The 20,000-nt window shown below is 34.8% G+C and overlaps 1 protein-coding gene across 1 annotated transcript in view; it reads left to right on the top strand.

The window, feature by feature from the left end:
- The window catches only part of chic1 (cysteine-rich hydrophobic domain 1), a 22,611-nt gene that overhangs the window by 2,008 nt on the left and 603 nt on the right, over nt 1-20,000 (top strand). Inside the window, exons 2-6 of the mRNA XM_062043437.1 lie at nt 7,334-7,388; nt 8,082-8,237; nt 8,315-8,371; nt 12,074-12,133; nt 18,126-20,000. The exon at nt 18,126-20,000 is cut by the window's right edge and continues 603 nt beyond it. Coding sequence (XP_061899421.1) covers nt 7,334-7,388; nt 8,082-8,237; nt 8,315-8,371; nt 12,074-12,133; nt 18,126-18,176 — 379 coding nt within the window. The 3' untranslated portion in view covers nt 18,177-20,000. The remainder of the gene's footprint in view (nt 1-7,333; nt 7,389-8,081; nt 8,238-8,314; nt 8,372-12,073; nt 12,134-18,125) is intronic.

The raw sequence follows: 20,000 nt of genomic DNA, 5'->3' as shown, positions 1-20,000 counted from the left end.
GCAATACAAATGTATTCAGACATAACTCCTAAACCAAACATGCAAAATGTCTAATAATGCCTGGAATAATGCATCTTTGTGAGTTTTACTAGAAAAATGATCTTTTATAAGGTTTGCAAAGACAAAAATTAGTTTTTACTCAATATAACTCATACTAAACATAACTCCTAAACCAAACATGCAAAATGGCTAATAATGCTTGAAATAATGTATCTTTTTGAGTTGTACTAGAAACATATGCGCTTGTAAGGTTTCCAAACACAAAAATTTGTTTTTTACTCAATATGACAGTAATGTTCTTAGAATCCTGAGATAATGCGAAAAAAGCAATACAAATGTATTCAAACATAATTCCTAAACCAAACATGCAAAATGTCTAATAATGCCTGAAATAATGGATCTTTGTGAGTTTTACTAGAAACTTAATTGTTTGTAAGGTTTCCAAACACAATTAGTTTTTTACTCAATATGACAGTAATGTTCTTAGAATCCTGATATAATGCGAAAAAAGCAATACAAATGTATTCAGATATAACTTCTAAACCAAACATGCAAAATGTCTAATAATGCTTGGTATAATGTATCTTTGTGAGTTGTACTGGAAAAATTATCTTTTATAAGGTTTGCAAAGACAAAAATTATTTTTTTACTCAATATGACAGTATAACTGTCATACTAAACATAACTCCTAAACCGAACATGCACAATGGCTAATAATGCCTGAAATAATGTATCTTTGTGAGTTTTACTAGAAAAATATGCGTTTGTAAGGTTTCCAAACACAACAATTAGTTTTTTACTCAATATGACAGTAATGTTCTTAGAATCCTGAGATTATGCGCAAAAAGCAATACAAATGTATTCAGACATAACTCCTAAACCAAACATACAAAATGGCTAATAATGCCTGGAATAATGTATCTTTGTGAGTTTTACTAGAAACATGTGCGTTTGTAAGGTTTCCAAACACAACAATTAGTTTTTTTCCGCAAAATGACAGTAATGTTCTTTGACTCCTGAGATAATGCGAAAAAAGCAATAAAAATTTATTCAAACATAACTCCTAAACCAAACGTGCAAAATGGCTAATAATGCCTGGAATAATGTATCTTTGTGAGTTTTACTAGAAAAAATATATTTTGTAAGGTTTGCAAAGACAAAAATTAGTTTTTTTACTCAATATGACAGTACATCTGTCATACTAAACATAACTCCTAAACCAAACATGCAAAATGGCAAATAATGCCTGGAATAATGTATCTTTGTGAGTTTTACTAGAAACATATGCGTTTGTAAGGTTTCCAAACACAACAATTAGTTTTTTACTCAATAAGACAGTAATTTTCTTAGCGAAAAAAGCAATACAAATGTATTCAGACATAACTCCTAAACCAAACATGCAAAATGTCTAATAATGCCTGGAATAATGCATCTTTGTGAGTTTTACTAGAAAAATGATCTTTTATAAGGTTTGCAAAGACAAAAATTTGTTTTTACTCAATATGACAGTATAACTCATACTAAACATAACTCCTAAACCAAACATGCAAAATGGCTAATAATGCTTGAAATAATGTATCTTTTTGAGTTGTACTAGAAACATATGCGCTTGTAAGGTTTCCAAACACAAAAATGTGTTTTTTACTCAATATGACAGTAATTTTCTTAGAATCCTGAGATAATGCGAAAAAAGCAATACAAAGGTATTCAAACATAATTCCTAAACCAAACATGCAAAATGTCTAATAATGCCTGAAATAATGGATCTTTGTGAGTTTTACTAGAAACTTAATTGTTTGTAAGGTTTCCAAACACAATTAGTTTTTTACTCAATATGACAGTAATGTTCTTAGAATCCTGATATAATGCGAAAAAAGCAATACAAATGTATTCAGATATAACTCCTAAACCAAACATGAAAAATGTCTAATAATGCCTGAAATAATGTATCTTTGTGAGTTTTACTAGAAACACAATTGTTTGTAAGGTTTCCAAACACAATTAGTTTTTTACTCAATATGACAGTAATGTTCTTAGAATCTTGAGATAATGCGAAAAAAGCAATACAAATGTATTCAGATATAACTTCTAAACCAAACATGCAAAATGTCTAATAATGCTTGGTATAATGTATCTTTGTGAGTTTTACTGGAAAAATTATCTTTTATAAGGTTTGCAAAGACAAAAATTAGTTTTTTACTCAATATGACAGTAATGTTCTTAGAATCCTGAGATTATGCGCAAAAAGCAATGCAAATTTATTCAGACATAACTCCTAAACCAAACATACAAAATGGCTAATAATGCCTGGAATAATGTATCTTTGTGAGTTTTACTAGAAACATGTGCGTTTGTAAGGTTTCCAAACACAAAAATTAGTTTTTTACTCAATATGACAGTAATGTTCTTTGACTCCTGAGGTAATGCGAAAAAAGCAATAAAAATCTATTCAGACTTAACTCCTAAACCAAACATGCAAAATGTCTAATAAGGCCTGGAATAATGTATCTGTGTGAGTTTTCTAGAACAATTATCTTTTGTTACGTTTGCAAAGACAAAAAAATATTTTTTTTTACTCAATATGACAGTATAAATGTCATACTAAATATGAAAGTTATATAAACATAACTCCAAAAGCAAACATGCAATATTTTTTTTGTTTTACTAGAATCAGGTGTTTTTGTACGGTTTGCAAATACAAAAATTACTTTTTTACTCAATATGACAGTATAACTGTCACTAGAGCTGGGCGATATAGACGAAAAAGTACATCTGGATATATCTTTACTTAAACTCGATATTCGATATATATCTCGATATATTTTTCGGTGAAAGTACACATATAAAGATATTCATTTTTGAGCGATATTCCGTGAAATTGAAGTGAATGACAACTGCACTGTAAACAGCCAGTGACACTTTTATTAACCAAGTTAGTCAAGATGGGTATTAACAGCACAGAAAATAAACTGTTTAAGTAGTACATAATTACATAACATAAATAAAATAGAAAAGTATTATTTGTGGGTAAAATAAATAACATAACTGTGCAAATAATACTAAATTTTTTAAAACTCAGATTAAAAAACAACATTTGCAGGCAGGCACTTAGTGATTTCCCTTCCTTGCCTGTGATTGGCCTGTCCCTAACCAATCGTGACTCATCATAGTAAACAACCAACCAATCCTGGATGTTCTTATACAATGTTCTTGGAAGGAGTAATGGGAGAGTTTTATTAGCCCATGGAGGGGGAGTGGGGCAGAACAAGGAACACAACAAATAAGCGGCGTTTGGTCATTTTAACATGAAATAAATTATATCGATATTACCATATTTTCTTGATTAATTGTTTAAAAATATATCGATATATTTTAAAAACTCGAAATATCGACCAGCTCTAACATATACTTAATACCAATATTCTTATTATTGTCCCGTTGCATGTTTTGAAATCCAATTAAAACACGACCCACACTTAAGCGTCACAGCCGAGGAATAAGGCAACACTGAAAATGTAAATAACGAATTTTTATGAAGTTGATAGTTGACACAAAGACAAATATGTAGGCTGTTTCTATTATCTGTATTAAACATAGCTTATCGAGAGCAACCGATAAGGTATTTTCAGGGCCGATACTGATTATTAGTGGTGAGAGAGGCCAACTACCATGAATTGATTAATGTGGACCCCCACTTAAACAAGTTGAAAAACTTATTCGGGTGTTACCATTTAGTGGTCAATTGTACGGAATATGTACTGTGCTGTGCAATCTACTAATAAAAGTTTCAATCAATCAATCAAAATAACCGACATTTGGAGTCGATATTAATTAGTGGCCCGCAGCTAATTTTTTAACGGTACATTCTAAAAATACCATAAAAACCCCCAACATAAAACAGTGGAATAAAAGAGCAAACAGGTGACATTTAAGGTGAAAAAGTTGAAATGTTGACTTATAACACAAAGTAGTTTTTTTCTGTAAAACTGTCATTCCTCAAAAATAATAATGTTTACAAATCAATGTTGTGAATTATTTACCTAGACAAGGCTCCAATTACCTCATGTCAAATATTCCACTTAGAAATATTTTTTAGGAAAATACTGCATAATTTGTGTATTTTTTTAATGACAAAAAGGGCATCAAACAACCAAAAACAATAATAATTGACTGTTGGATCTGAAGTTGAAAATAAAAAAATAAACAATGTGTCACTATATTTCAACACTGATGAGTTGGGCCCTTTTAGACCCCAAATATTAAGTAATTTTTTTAAACTGTCATTGTTAAAAAATAACATTAAATTAAAATCAATGTTATTATGAATCCAATTACTCCACAAAATGCTGCATATTTTGTGTTTCTGCCATAAAAATACAGAGTGTTCTTAAACAAAAAGGGCATAAAACATAAAAAAATGTAACAGTAAAACTTCATGTTGACAGATCTAATGTTGATTTAGAGATTTAAGCAATGAAAAAAAAACAATGATATGACTTATTTTTAACATTTTTATGACGGAGACACACTGATTTGCAGACATATTTGGGTCAAAATTGAGAATAATACTATTACAAACTCCATGACTTTATTTAAATGCATGAAGCATGTTTATTTAAAACACAGGTAAATAAAAACAAACAAAGACGAAAAGCGCAGCGAGTTCCTTAGCACAGTAGCATCTCTTCATAAAGGTGAATAGGAATTTGTATAAATGAATAGCTCCCTGAAATAATTTGTATTCCTTTATAACATCAACTGTGATTGATGAAATGATTCCAAGTGTTGACACTGACAGACTGTTATCAGGCTGATATTACAATATATATATAGCAATATTACACTTCATTTCAAAATGGAAAAAGTTATTAAGTAGAAAACGTAATGTACGGATCATCAAAAGCAACATTTAGGTAAAATGTAGGTAAATTTTTAACATTTTTATCAAGGCATGATGTTAACAATCAAACATTTTGTATTATTTTGCTTTGTTAAGCAACCTACACACACACACACACACACGTAAACACTGCAGCAGCACTGCTTTGCTGTTCTGCAGCTTCTCTTGTGGCCATTCTTTAGTTTCTTCGGGTGTCCCTGCAATAAGACTAGTTTGAGTTATTTAATCTTTCTCTCAATCACACCTACAAGATTCTACTGTAAAGGACTGTTTGCATATCAATCATGTCAGCAGCTTTGTTTCAAGTGATTCACAGACACGTCATAAGGTAACAGGATTGTATAGTATAGTATCGCGGTACTAATGAAGCAAAAACAGTACTACACTCTGTTTGAAAAGTACCGGTTCGCCATATATATATATTTTTTCAAAGGCACGACGGCATGTCGTTTTCATCTCGTGACATTGCTGGTTTTACGAGCAGAGGAGCATGTTCGGCAGCGCACAATCACGGAGTACTTACAAGCAGACACAGTGTGTAGACCGAAAAGGGAGAACGGATGCATTTTGGCTTAAAAAATGACGATTAAGGTGAAACGCCCTCAGGAAGAGGTGCTTTAAAACTTAGCGAGCCAGTTAGCGGCTAAAGTCCATCCGCTATCGGCAGTGTTTTAGCTACTTCTAAATCACTAATCCTGGCCTCCATGGCGACAAATAAAGTAAGTTTCTTACAAGTATCATCCCTGCAGGATGAGGAATAGCTAAACATGCTTCACTACACACCGTAGGAGGATACAATAGCTCACCGGCGTCACAATGTAAACAAACGCCATGGGTGGATCTACACCTGACATCCACTGTAATGATACCAAGTACAATAGCGTACCTAGTCGGTACTATTATGATTACATAAATATTTTTTTATCGTCACAAAAAAATTCATATTATATTCATAAATTCAGGAAATACGTCCCTGGACACGTGGACTTAAATTATGACCAATGTATGATCCTGTAACGACTTGGTATCGGATGGATACCTAAATGTGTGGTATCATCCAAAACTAATGTAAAGTATCAAACAACAGAATAATAAGTGATGATTACATTTTAACAGAAGTGTAGATATAACCAGTTGAAACAGAAATAAACAAGTAGATTATTAATAAAGTTTTACAGCTTGTTCTTTATAATGTTGACAAAATAATAGGCAGATAAATGACACAATATGTTACTGCATACATCAGCAGACTAATTAGGAGCCTTTGTTTGTTTACTTACTACTAAAAGACAAGTTGTCTAGTATGTTCACTATTTTATTTAAGGACTAAATTGCAATAATAAACACATGTTTAATGTACCCTAAGATATGTTGTTATAATAAAGCCAATAATGCCATTTTTTTGTGGTCCCCCTTTATTTAAGAAAGTATCGAAATACATTTTGGTATCGAGTCAACCCTATAAGGTACTACGAGCTTATGTTTAGGTTTTTTTTTACGGTATTCTGCTCATAGTAACGTTACTAGTAGTTGTGACATTGAGAGCACTGGAATGTTTAGTACAATTTGGTAAGAGACTTCTGATTCTACCAAGCTTCGACACATCCGTACACATTCTCCGCCGTGAGTTAGACGTTGCCTGAGACCCCGGCTTCTTACTGGCTTCTTACTGGTTTGCGTAAACAACGCAAAATACCTCGTCTTCTGATTGGCTCCGCCTCTTACCAGTGCGCGGTTTGTGTAACCAAACAGATGGGGCTGGACAATGCTGGAGACAGGCGCGCCTGCCTTTTTTTAATCCGACGGACCATTCAAAACGGGTCAGTTTGGCTCAGATGCAGACGCTTGTTTGGTGATTGTTACATTTGAAATGATAGCAATAATGCTAGTAGAAGTGGAATATTACTATTCATTATTCATTTTAAAACCAAAAAAAGCAGATACCAATGAAAAAATGTAAAAAGTCTGATGCCGATATATTTCAAAATGACAAATATCTGCGCTGATAATCTGTCGATCCCTAAGTCCTATACAGTGTGAAATTAAGCGTAATGTGTTTGGACAGTCCTCGTCTAAGACAAAAAGAGGTCAAACGTTTCTTAAATTTCAATCAAAATATATATTTTTTGTATTTACAGTTAATGTTGCTGATTATTTTTGTGGAATTTCCACACCAGTTGCTGCTTTATTTTCATGAATATCATTTATACCAATGTTTTACATGAGACAATCTAATGCGTTGTGTTTGATGGTACAGTCGGACAATGTAAATACATGCAATATAATTAATTTGGTCAATCAAAAGTGACCCTTTTTTGTCTTGGTGTACCTAATGTGGGGAATGTTATTACAGAAGCAGACATAATTGTCCTCTAAGACACTGTTCTTCATTTTGGACTATTTTATTTATGTTTTGTTTTTGTGTGTCTCCAGGTTTGGGCTGAGCAACAGATTTGACACCGAGTTCCCCTCGGTTCTCACGGGAAAGGTACAAGATCCTTTACATATTTGTAGCTTTCTTTCTCGCACTTCTTCACGTCTGCACACCTCCAACGGAGAGGAATCGGACAATTAAAGCCACAGTGATTCTTTTGTCCCGCCGGGGCCCTTTAACTACTTCCCCAGAGCGGCCCATTCAAATCTCCCCGAGCGGTTTGGGCTGGCCAAGTGGCGAGTCAATGCTCCGCCACGCACCCCTTCTGTCAATGAGTAAGCCGTCTGTGGGGCTGGGCCGGTTGCGTCGGTGGAGGGGTCCGACTGCGGGTGATAAAGTAATGCCTGGGACAAGAAAGGCCGGCTTCCTGGGTCAGACGCAGGAACACAACACAAAAAAAGGGCTGCAGGGGCAAGAGCGGGCTGAGGGAAGTGCGGGGCAATAAACAGCACCTCCAGTATTGTGACCCAGGGTGACATGTGATGGATGAGGTCACAATTATGATGATTGAAGGGTGCAGATCAGGCCCTGCTGGGCTTTATTCCCAGCTCTTTGGCTTGTTTGCAAAGAGACCGTTGCATCCTGTCATAAAAGATTACGACCCCCGTTTTATGGCGTACAGACTCGGGCCAGGAATGAGCATCTATTCAGCTGGCTTTCACCGCCGCCGCTACAGGCGCGCTGCTTAAGGGCCTGAATATCTGCTGAAGTACAAAAGCAACTCCCGCATCCGAATGATTCTTCCAGGTGGCGCCGGAGGAGTTCCGCACCAGCGTGGGCCGCGTCAACGCCTGCCTGAAGAAGAACCTGCCCGTCAACGTCAAGTGGCTCCTGTGCGGCTGCCTGTGCTGCTGCTGCACGGCCGGCTGCAGCCTGTGGCCCGTCATCTGCCTCAATAAGCGGGTAAGGAGGTGTCGGGGCAAGAAAAGAAAAAAAAAACTCTCGCTGCGCTCACTGCCCGTGTTCCTCTCTTCTCACAGACTAGACGCTCCATCCACAAGCTGCTAGAGTGGGAGAATAACAGATTGTACCACAAGGTAAAAGACCACCACACCTTTGCACCTGTCTGTGTGTGCGTGTGTGAGAGAGTGTGGGCTAATGGGTGTTAATCTGTTCGGTAAACCATCAAGAACTGCGACACGAGTTCACGGGCTGAGGTCAGCAGTCAGAATGCGGTTTTGTCTCACAGCTTGTTAAAAATGACCTCTTCAGGCTGTCTGGCCACAGTTTGACCTCAGCCATGCCAGACAGCCCCTCCTGGGTGTGCGTGTGTGTGTGCGTGTGTGTGTGTGTGATTTCCTTATTCTGGGTTTCCATGTGGCATTAAAAAGCATTAGGAGTCATTAAATAGATTTTTTTCCAAATTTAAGGCCTAAAATGGCATTAAAAAATGTTACACAATTGTAGGACTCGGCCGATCGTCAACACGTCACTCCATCAAACCATGAATGAAAATGAACTTAAAGGGGCACTGCACTTTTTTTTGGAATATTGCCTATCGTTTACAATCATCATAAAAGACGTGAGGACGAATGTATTACTGAATGCGTTCTGAGTCGCTCTATTCTCCATATAAAGCTCTTAAAAAAACATCCAAACACCTCCATTAAGGTTTTATATACCGTATTTTTCGGACTATAAGTCGCAGTTTTTTTCATAGTTTGGCCCGGGGGTGCGACTTATACTCAGAAGCGACTTATTTGTGAAATTATTAACACATTACCATAAAATATCAAATAATATTATTTAGCTCATTCACGTAAGAGACTAGACGTATAAGATTTCATGGGATTTAGCGATTAGGAGTGACAGATTGTTTGGTAAACGTATAGCATGTTCTATATGTTATAGTTATTTGAATGACTCTTACCATAATATGTTAGGTTAACATACCAGGCACGTTCTCAGTTGGTTATTTATGCCTCATATAACGTACACTTATTCAGCTTGTTGTTCACTATTCTTTATTTATTTTAAATTGCCTTTCAAATGTCTATTCTTGGTGTTGGGTTTTATCAAATACATTTCCCCAAAAAATGCAACTTATACTCAATGTTCCCTCCTAATTGTTCATGTGTGTGAGCAAACACAAAAACTCCGAGCATTCAGTGGAGCACATGTGAGCAACATCACACGTGGCAATACCAGCAGCACACCTGTCTCAAACCAATCTTTTATTATAACGTTCAAATGACAGGAGTCATTTTCATGAGATTATTTAGTATTATTAGTGATTTGGCCCACTTGTAATGAAAATAAAAGACATCTCGTTTTTCATAAGCTATGGATTAGTATTGTACAGTATATCTGGGTGGGGGTCCTGCTTTGGAAATCATTTGTACCCCTTTCAGAGATCACATTTAGTTCCCCTTAAACATCCTCATGTTGCACAATGAAATGTAAGCATAGGATGAAGTGTGCATTCCTGTAACTTTCTCTAGTAACAGCATTCCATGATTAATATCAATAAAATAACATTAATAATAAATGACAGTAGAATAAGCACACATATGACTGATGAGTCATAGTGTAACTTTGTGTGGTGTTTGAGTTGTCCGACTTTTTGTGTGGCCATAAACGCACCAGTGGCTTAGTGCTATGCGTGTTGGTGACAGATGACAAGTTGGTTTTGGCCTGGTTTGTACGGCAGAAAATGACTAGTTTTTCACCCATGTTTTTGTGCGGTTATGGCCGAATACAAACAGTTTTGCTCAATAAAGTGATCGATATAATTCCTGTCCCCGAAGCATCTCGATAGACGTTACAATAATTGAACGGTGTTCAATTGAAAGGTGTTGACGAACACCGTTAGGGCCGCTTGTTGTCACTGAGTTGCATTGCAAAATTATACTGAATAAATGTGTTTATTTTGTTTAGAATTCAGGTGGGATTTGATTTGGTGCGCGGCATATATTTGCTGTGCGCAGAGGACGCTTGAGCAGTGCGCAATTGCGCAGGCGCGCACCTTAGAGGGAACGTTGCTTAGGGATGATGTTTGATAAGAACTTATCGAGTTCGAGCCTATTATCGAATCCTCTTATCGAACCGATTCCTTATCGATTCTCTTATCGAGTCCAGATAGGTTGTTGTATATGGAAAAACACACAATATTTGGTTTAACAAATCACTTCACATTCTCTACTGCTCGCTACTATAGTATTACCATATCTGAGTTATTGTGCAGAAATGTGGGGAAATAACTACAAATGTGCGCTACATTCGTTAACCGTGTTACAAAAAAAAATTATTAGACTGATCCATGATGTTGGATATAGAGAACATACAAACACTTTATTTATTGAGTCAAAAATATTAAAGTTTGATGATTTGGTAAAATTGCAAACAGCTAAAATGATGTTGAATTAAATGATGGAATGGATTATGTAAAGAAGTTAAACATTGTACTGATATGATCCACTTTAAGAGGTTGTTCAAATGAATAGTGCTTACAAAGAAGAAGAATTATGAGAAATACTTTCAACCTTATTGAAAATAAGATATTATTCATCTCAGTATATTAATAATGACTAAATTAATTAATTTTATATTACAAAACTGTTGTATATACTAATTCACAGATATTTTATTATAAAAAGGTCAGTAAATGATGTATATATTTGTATGAAGTGGGAAAGGGGTAGGATTAAATAAGCTTTACTTCTTCCTACTCCTGTAAAGTGAAATTATATGAAACTGTGATGTATTATGATGTGGTCGGATCATATTTTGTTTAGTTATGTTCTGTTAGTTTTGGACTTCCTTAGTTGTTTTGTGCACTTCTGGGGTTTGTTTTAGTCACCATGGTTATTTATGATTTTCACCTGCCTTGTACGCGCACCTGTTGCTCATCAGAGACTGTATTTAAGCCTGCCTCTTCCGGTCACTCGTCGTGGCTTCATTGTTTGCATTTGCAACAGTTACGTTGGCATTCTGGTTTTGGAGCTCACGATTCCTGTGCTAAGTTACCTTAGCTTCTAGTATTCCTGTGCTAAGTAAGTTTTTGCTTTAGCTTCTCGTGCGAACGGCACGCTTTCCTTTTGTTTCGTTCCTGTCTGTTGTAATGTGTATGATTTATGAGAAATAAATCATCTCCTACCTGCACGCTTTCGTCCAAAGCCGTCAGTTTTGCGTCCCGGGAACGTACCGCAGCATGCTGCACCCTGCACCCCACCGTGACAAATGACTGAGCTACGTGACGTCATTTCTTGTGATGTCACACGGGGCATTTCTTGTCGGGACGGGATTCGTTCCAAGTGATTCGAGTAAAGAACCAACTCTTTTTCTTTACTATAGTGGTCTCGATAACGGGTACCGGTTCTCAAAAAGGGATTCGAGTCCGAGGACTCGGTTCTTTTCTTATCGAACAACCGGGAAAACCGGTTTCGAGTATCATCCCTAACGTTGCTTATACTCCGGTGCGACTTATATATGTTTTTTTCCTTCTTTATTATGCATTTTCGGCCAGTGTGACTTATACTCCGGAGTATTAGCAATTTTAATTCACTCGATAGTAACAGTTAATGTACACTTTTCAACATTATTACTGTCAAACGCTTACAGTTACCTGTGTATACAGACAATTGTAAGCTTTTGAATACATAAAAAAATAAACATATGCTCTCGGAACTGGGCATTCAATTTTTTTGAAGTCGCATTAAAAAAGGCATTAAAAACATTAGGTTAGATTTGCTGATACCTGTCGATGATAGCGTTATTCACCCTGTCCTCTCTCTCGTCAGCTGGGCCTTCACTGGAAACTGAGCAAAAGAAAATGTGAGAGCAGCAACATGATGGAATATGTAAGTACATCATCCAATTGCATAACTTTTTCTACCTGAACGTTGCGTGCGTCTAATTCACCGAGTATTCTATAAACTCCCTTTTTTTTTTCCCCATAAACAATATTTATTATACTCTCAAGCATTCTTAAGCACAAATGATTTGCATGATTTCTTCACAATCTATATCAAGGGTCTCAAACTCATGCAGGCCCATATTTTGTGGCCTATTTAACCTCATATTTCAGTGAAATTGCCGCCCGCACACCCGGGGCATACTTAATAGTTAAATAGATCACACTGCAAAAACTGAAATCCAACTAAGATTAAATATCTCAAATAAGGGTGATATTTGCTTATTTTCTGTCTGATAAGATCATTCTTCTCACTAAGCAGATTTTATGTTAGTGTTTTACTTGTTTTAAGTGTTTTGGTCCTAAATGATCTCAGTAAGATAGTACAGCTTGTTTGCTGAGATTTGATGACCTATATTGAGTAAAACATGCTTGAAACTAGAATATCAACTGTTGCAAAGCTGTGTCATCAACACTCACAAGTATAAAACTGCTTTTTCAAAGTAATCATTTCTTATTTCCAGCATGAAATAAAAAATCATGACTTTGACACAATTGGGTCTCATAATTAAAACAGATGACAGCCAAATGGACTTTGCTGTTTTATTTTCAATGAAACAATAGAAAAGATGTACTCATATAGTAGTACAGTTGGCACAGTACAGTAAACTGACAGTTAATATTTAAACATTTGACATTTCAAACAATTTAGAACAGAAATAGTTGATGCACATTCAGATAAATTCTTAAAAATTACAATTAAAAAAAGTAGGCTGGGGCCCGGGCTGTATATATGCGCACTAATTGACTGAAAGAGCACACACTTGGCGCGATGATGTCATGTTATCGATGGAAAAATGAATTTTAGACCATATGATTTAGCCTGAGCGGCTAGGAGACCCCGAGAGTAACAAGCGGTTGCCTTGTTGCCTTTCCATTAAGAACAATAAATTTGTTTTTAGTATAAGTTTGCTGGTTTCAAGAACTGTAATGCCGAGCGCATATCATTATGTTAAGATAATGGCACTAGCACTGACTTAATTTAGGGATATTTTTTTACATATTGAGCAAAAAGGTCTTTTTTTTCTACCAAGAAAAGTGCACTTGTTATTAGTGAGAATATACTTATTTTAAGGTATTTTTGGGTTTATTGAAGTTAACTAATTTTACTTGTTTTGGAAAATCTTGACAAGCCAAATTTTCTTGTTCTATTGGCAGATAATTTTGCGTAGTTCAAATAAAATACCCCTCATTTTTGTATTTTTTTTTTCTTCTTGTTTTTGAACACTGCCTTTTTGCAATGCATGGACTTAAATTTTAAATGGCACTAGAAATTACTGTATCTACAATAACGGTGCAAACACAAAAATGACAGCACAACCAACACACATTGGGCAACACAAACCGCAACTTCCTGTAAGCAAGCAGAAGTGTTTATGTCAATTTTTACATTCAATTTGGCATTCATAATGACTTAAGGCCTATTGTAGCTCATGACCTCTACGGCTGCACTGCAAAAAGTCAGTGTTCAAAAACAAGAAAAAAATAAACAATTAGGGTAATTTATTTGAACTAAGCAAATTATCTGCCAATAGAACAAGAACATTTGGCTTGTCAAGACTTTCCAAAACAAGTAAAATTAGCTAACCTCAATGAACCCAAAAATACCTTAAAATAAGTATATGCTCATTAATAACAACTGTACTACTAAATGAGTACGTATTTTCTATTGTTTCATTGAAAATAAAACAGCAAAGTCCATTTAGTTGTCATCTGTTTTAATTATGAGACACAATTGTGTCAAAGTCATGATTTTTTTTTTCATGCTTGAAATAAGAAATGATTACTTTAAAAAAGTAATTTTATACTTGTGAGTGTTGATGACACAGCTTTGCAACCGTTGATATTCTAGTTTCAAGCATGTTTTACTCAATATACACAACCGTTCAAAAGTTTGGGGTCACATTGAAATGTCCTTATTTTTGAAGGAAAAGCACTGTACTTTTCAATGAAGATAACTTTAAACTAGTCTTAACTTTAAAGAAATACACTCTATACATTGCCAATGTGGTAAATGACTATTCTAGCTGCAAATGTCTGGTTTTTGGTGCAATATCTACATAGGTGTATAGAGGCCCATTTCCAGCAACTATCACTCCAGTGTTCTAATGGTACAATGTGTTTGCTCATTGGCTCAGAAGGCTAATTGATGATTAGAAAACCCTTGTGCAATCATGTTCACACATCTGAAAACAGTTTAGCTCGTTACAGAAGCTACAAAACTGACCTTCCTTTGAGCAGATTGAGTTTCTGGAGCATCACATTTGTGGGGTCAATTAAACGCTCAAAATGGCCAGAAAAAGAGAACTTTCATCTGAAACTCGACAGTCTATTCTTGTTCTTAGAAATGAAGGCTATTCCACAAAATTGTTTAGGTGACCCCAAACTTTTGAACGGTAGTGTAGGTCATCAAATCTCAGCAAACAAGCTGTAATCTCTTACTGAGATCATTCAAACCCTTAAAACAAGTAAAACACTCTAACATAAAATCTGCTTAGTGAGAAGAATGATCTTATCAGACAGAAAATAAGCAAATATCACCCTTATTTGAGATATTTAATCTTACTTAGATTTCACTTTTTGCAGTATGCTGGTATAATTTAGTCAAATGTCATTCTGGAGTGTGGCCAGTCTCACACAGACTTTACCTCCAGCGGCCCCCAGGTCATTTGAGTTTGAGACCCCTGATCAGTAGGATTTATACAGCTATTAAAATACACACTCCAATATTATGTATTTAATTTACCAAGGTAGCACTGTGCTTTTAACCCAGAATGAAAACATACCTAATGATAAAGTTGGATGCATGGAAGTTACCCAATTGAAAAATCATCATATTGTAATGTGATACAAAGATAAAAATCTATTTGTTTATTTAAAAAAATAAATGAAGGGGTCGGCAACCCGCGGACTCACACATCCATTCTAAGACAGTACTTTCCAGGAGTTATCTCACCCTCCATTTTACTAATGATTTCCAATGTTGTAAAAATATTAAGTAGAATAAATATTACAAGTCAACATTTCTGTCGACAAAGATTTGTGTCAGCCTGTGACACATAGTCATTTTGATAGTAGGCTAATATCATGTGTTGTCTTTATAACACTTATATAACACTTTTAAAGTCATTTTGATAGTAGGCTAATATAGACATTTACATCATGTGTTGCCTTCATTATAACACTTGAATAAAACTTTTAAAGTAATTTTGATAGTAGGCTAATACAGCTAATAAAGACACTTACATCATGTGTTGTCTTCATTATAACACTTATATAAGACTTTTAAAGTCATTTTGATAGTAGGCTAATAAAGCTCATATAAACACATCATGTGTTGCCTTCATTATAACACTTATATAAGACTTTTAAAGTCATTTTGATAGTAGGCTAATATAGACACTTACGTCATGCGTTGTCTTCATTATAACACTTATATAAGACTTTTAAAGTCATTTTGATAGTAGGCTAATAAAGCTCATATAAACACATCATATGTTGCCCTCATTATAACACTTATATAAAACTTTTAAAGTCATTTTGATAGTAGGCTAATATAGACACTTACGTCATGCGTTGTCTTCATTATAACACTTATATAAGACTTTTAAAGTCATTTTGATAGTAGGCTAATATAGCTAATATAAACACATGTGTTGCCTTCATTATAACACTTATATAAGACTTTTAAAGTAATTTTGATAGTAGGCTAATATAGACAGTTACGTCATGCGTTGTCTTCATTATAACACTTGTATAAGACTTTTAAAGTCATTTTGATAGTAGGCTAATATAGACACTTACATCATGTGTTGTCTTCATTATAACACTTGTATACGACTTTTAAAGTCATTTTGATAGTAGGCTAATATAGCTAATATAAACACATCATGTGTTGCCTTCATTATAACACTTATATAAGACTTTTAAAGTAATTTTGATAGTAGGCTAATATAGACAGTTACGTCATGCGTTGTCTTCATTATAACACTTGTATACGACTTTTAAAGTCATTTTGATAGTAGGCTAATATAGACACTTACATCATGTGTTGTCTTCATTATAACACTTGTATACGACTTTTAAAGTCATTTTGATAGTAGGCTAATATAGCTAATATAAACACATCATGTGTTGCCTTCATTATAACACTTATATAAGACTTTTAAAGTCATTTTGATAGTAGGCTAATATAGACACTTACATCATGTGTTGTCTTCATTATAACACTTGTATACGACTTTTAAAGTCATTTTGATAGTAGGCTAATATAGCTAATATAAACACATCATGTGTTGCCTTCATTATAACACTTATATAAGACTTTTAAAGTCATTTTGATAGTAGGCTAATATAACTAATATAGACACTTACATCATGTGTTGTCTTCATTATAACACTTGTATACGACTTTTAAAGTCATTTTGATAGTAGGCTAATATAGACACTTACATCATGTGTTGTCTTCATTATAACACTTGTATACGACTTTTAAAGTCATTTTGATAGTAGGCTAATATGGCTAATATAAACACATCATGTGTTGCCTTCATTATAACACTTATATAAGACTTTTAAAGTCATTTTGATAGTAGGCTAATATAGCTAATATAAACACATGTGTTGCCTTCATTATAAGACTTAAAGTCATTTTGATAGTAGGCTAGTATAGACACTTACGTCATGCGTTGTCTTCATTTTAACACTTATATAAGACTTTTAAAGTCTTTTTGATAGTAGGCTAATATAGCTAATATAAACACATCATGTGTTGCCTTCATTATTACACTTATATAAGACTTTTAAAGTCATTTTGATAGTAGGCTAATATAACTAATATAGGCACTTACATCATGCGTTGTCTTCATTATAACACTTATATAAGACTTTTAAAGTCATTTTGATAGTAGGCTAATATAGACACTTCCGTCATGCGTTGTCTTCATTATAACACTTGTATACGACTTTTAAAGTCATTTTGATAGTAGGCTAATATGGCTAATTAAGACACTTGCATCATGTGTTGTATTCATTATAACACTTATATAAGACTTTTAAAGTCATTTTGATAATAGTAGGCTAATATGGCTAATTAAGACACTTGCATCATGTGTTGTCTTCATTATAACACTTATATATAACTTTTAAAGTCATTTTCATAATAGAAGGCTAATATGGCTAATATAGACACTTACATCATGTGTTGTCTTCATTGTAACACTTATATAAGACTTTTAAAGTCATTTTGATAGTAGGCTAGTATAGACACTTACATCATGTGTTGTCTTCATTATAACACTTATATAAGACTTTTAAAGTCATTTTGATAGTAGGCTAACATAACTAATATAGACACTTACATCATGTGTGTAAGGCGTTTAATTTTTGCGACTCCGGACATATTTGTTTTTTGTATTTTTGCTCCAATATGGCTCTTTCAACATTTTGGGTTGCCGACCCCTGCATTAACCTAACATGCACATTTTTGGATTATGAGAGGAATACAAATTGTTGTCATTATCTTTTATTATTATGTATCTCTTTAACAATTCATTTAATTTAATGTTTCTGGTCTTATTTGGGGCAAAACATATGAATTATTCTCAATGTTCTATCATTTCTAATAATGAAACATCAGCAGTTTTGTTATTTTAGTAAATATAAAATATCACTTAATGAGCTGTCCAGTGTGATCATTAGCTGTGTCCACTGATTGGCTGGGGTGTTTTTAGATACATTTAATTTAAAATAATGTCCTGTAACAAGAAAACGTTGATGCTAAACACAAAGGGCGCGAGCTAATGTATGCTAATCGCTCCTCCTCCTGACGTCGACCTTTACTAAATGGCTTTCTTCTTCTCTTCCTCCGCTCACTCAAGGTGATTCTTATAGAATTCTTACCTAAATATCCTATATTGAGACCCGACTGAGGACCGCAGCGTGGTCCTCTCCTCTCCAGTGCCTTGTCGGAATGAACAGCTGTGCACCGTGCAGCCGCACGGCCCAAACACTGGCACTTTTTTTGCTTTGGAGCGCATTTTGCACATTTTCTCCAGCCAACGAGACGAACCCGCCCCTCCCTCCTCGTTGCACTCGTCTTATTTCGTTACACATGGGAGGAAGAAGAACGGTCAGAAAGCGCATTTTTACCCCAAAGAAGCATCAAGCCGGATGTCGTCTTATGTTCATTTCTTCCACGCGAGGCTGGATTTGTCCTCTTTTTTTTTGCAAGTGGAAGAGACGCTTGAAATCGGAGCAATCAGGGGTGTCCGTAGTGCGGCTTTTTTGGTATTCATCTTAAAATACAATTCGAGATGTTCTAACATGGATGAATTAGCACTACATATGAATGGATGAGCTACAGGGGTGTAACCTTTTGAGGGCAGACATTTATTTTCACCCCCCTGACATTGAAATACTGTTCAGAACTTGATCATATTCATTACTCCTTGAGACAGCCAAGATATGTGTGGTGGGGGAAATAATCGATTTTTAGATGCATCGCAATTTGGACATTATACAATCGATTAGTAAACGTCAATAATCACTGATCGATTTATTTATTATAAATAAATAATGTGGACATTTTCAAAATGTGTCTGACTGCAGCGAGCCACCTCACCGTACACTTTTGTTGCGGATTTGCACACATTTTCATTCATTTAATAAATGTGGGAATTAATTGTAACTGTTTCTTATTCCAAATGAGTTGTTTCTTTTAAAGTTGGAAGTGATAAATGTTTATTTAGTGAAGCAAAAAGAAATGTAAAACTGCATCAGCATACATAAATTAAAGATGCATCAATCGATTTTTAATCGAATCGCAGCTCCTGAATCGTAATCCCAATCGATTCGTGAGGTGCCCAAATATTCCCCATATCTAGTTATGGGCGTGGTCACCATGACGTCAGAGTAATTTGCATAATTTGCTATATTTTCTTCTTTAAAAAGGCTTAAAAAAATGTATACATTTAAAAACAAATCTGTTTTTAACATATATTTTATAATTTTGCCATATTTTCAATTGTTGCTAATTGTACAATGTACTTTGTTGATATTTTTAAGAGTTTTTTTGTTAAAAAAAAATAGTAACAAATATAGAATTTTTTTTCTAGTGTTATTATAGAATGTTTTCGTGTTTAGAGACTACTTTAGAGGCGAGCTGCAGCGAGCATGACGTCACACGCGTTGCTGCTCCAGTTGGACTTTCTCTCCTTAAAAGCAGCCACTGTCATCTTAGTATTTAAAAAAAATTATTTCTGGGATATATTAAAATGACATCCACATCACAGACATGCTGACAACGCTCCAGACAATGGCGTGCGTTTTGTTTACAGTTACGGTTTCGGCAGCGCAGTTTGCAATTATAGTATTTTTTTTGCTGGTTTGCGTTTTCAGCACATCACTTGTCAATAGTGCACAAATAATAGGATACATGTATCAATTTATACTGTAACGACCAGCTAATGTTAATGTTTTATGTTCATGTGGTTTGGATTTGATGTCAGTTTTTCCCAGGTTTGCAAACACACCGTCCGTGTGTGAAAGGTGATTGGCGGAAAATGAGGAAGTGTTGTTGTGTAAAACCTGTTGGAATTGTGCCGTTGATCGATGTATTGATAGATTTGATTCATACTCCTAAATTTGAAGTGTATCGATCCGTGCTTGGCAAGTTTTCCTTCCGGAAGATAAACTTAGACTTAGACTTCCTTTATTGTCATTCAAGATAGGTATTGATTCAACATTGTTCCAAA

Source organism: Entelurus aequoreus, linkage group LG04 (genome assembly GCF_033978785.1).
Source record: "Entelurus aequoreus isolate RoL-2023_Sb linkage group LG04, RoL_Eaeq_v1.1, whole genome shotgun sequence".
Classification (NCBI taxonomy): Eukaryota; Metazoa; Chordata; class Actinopteri; order Syngnathiformes; family Syngnathidae; genus Entelurus; species Entelurus aequoreus.
The sequence above is the reverse complement of the archived record's forward strand: the minus strand, read 5'-3'. Positions and strand labels throughout refer to the sequence as shown.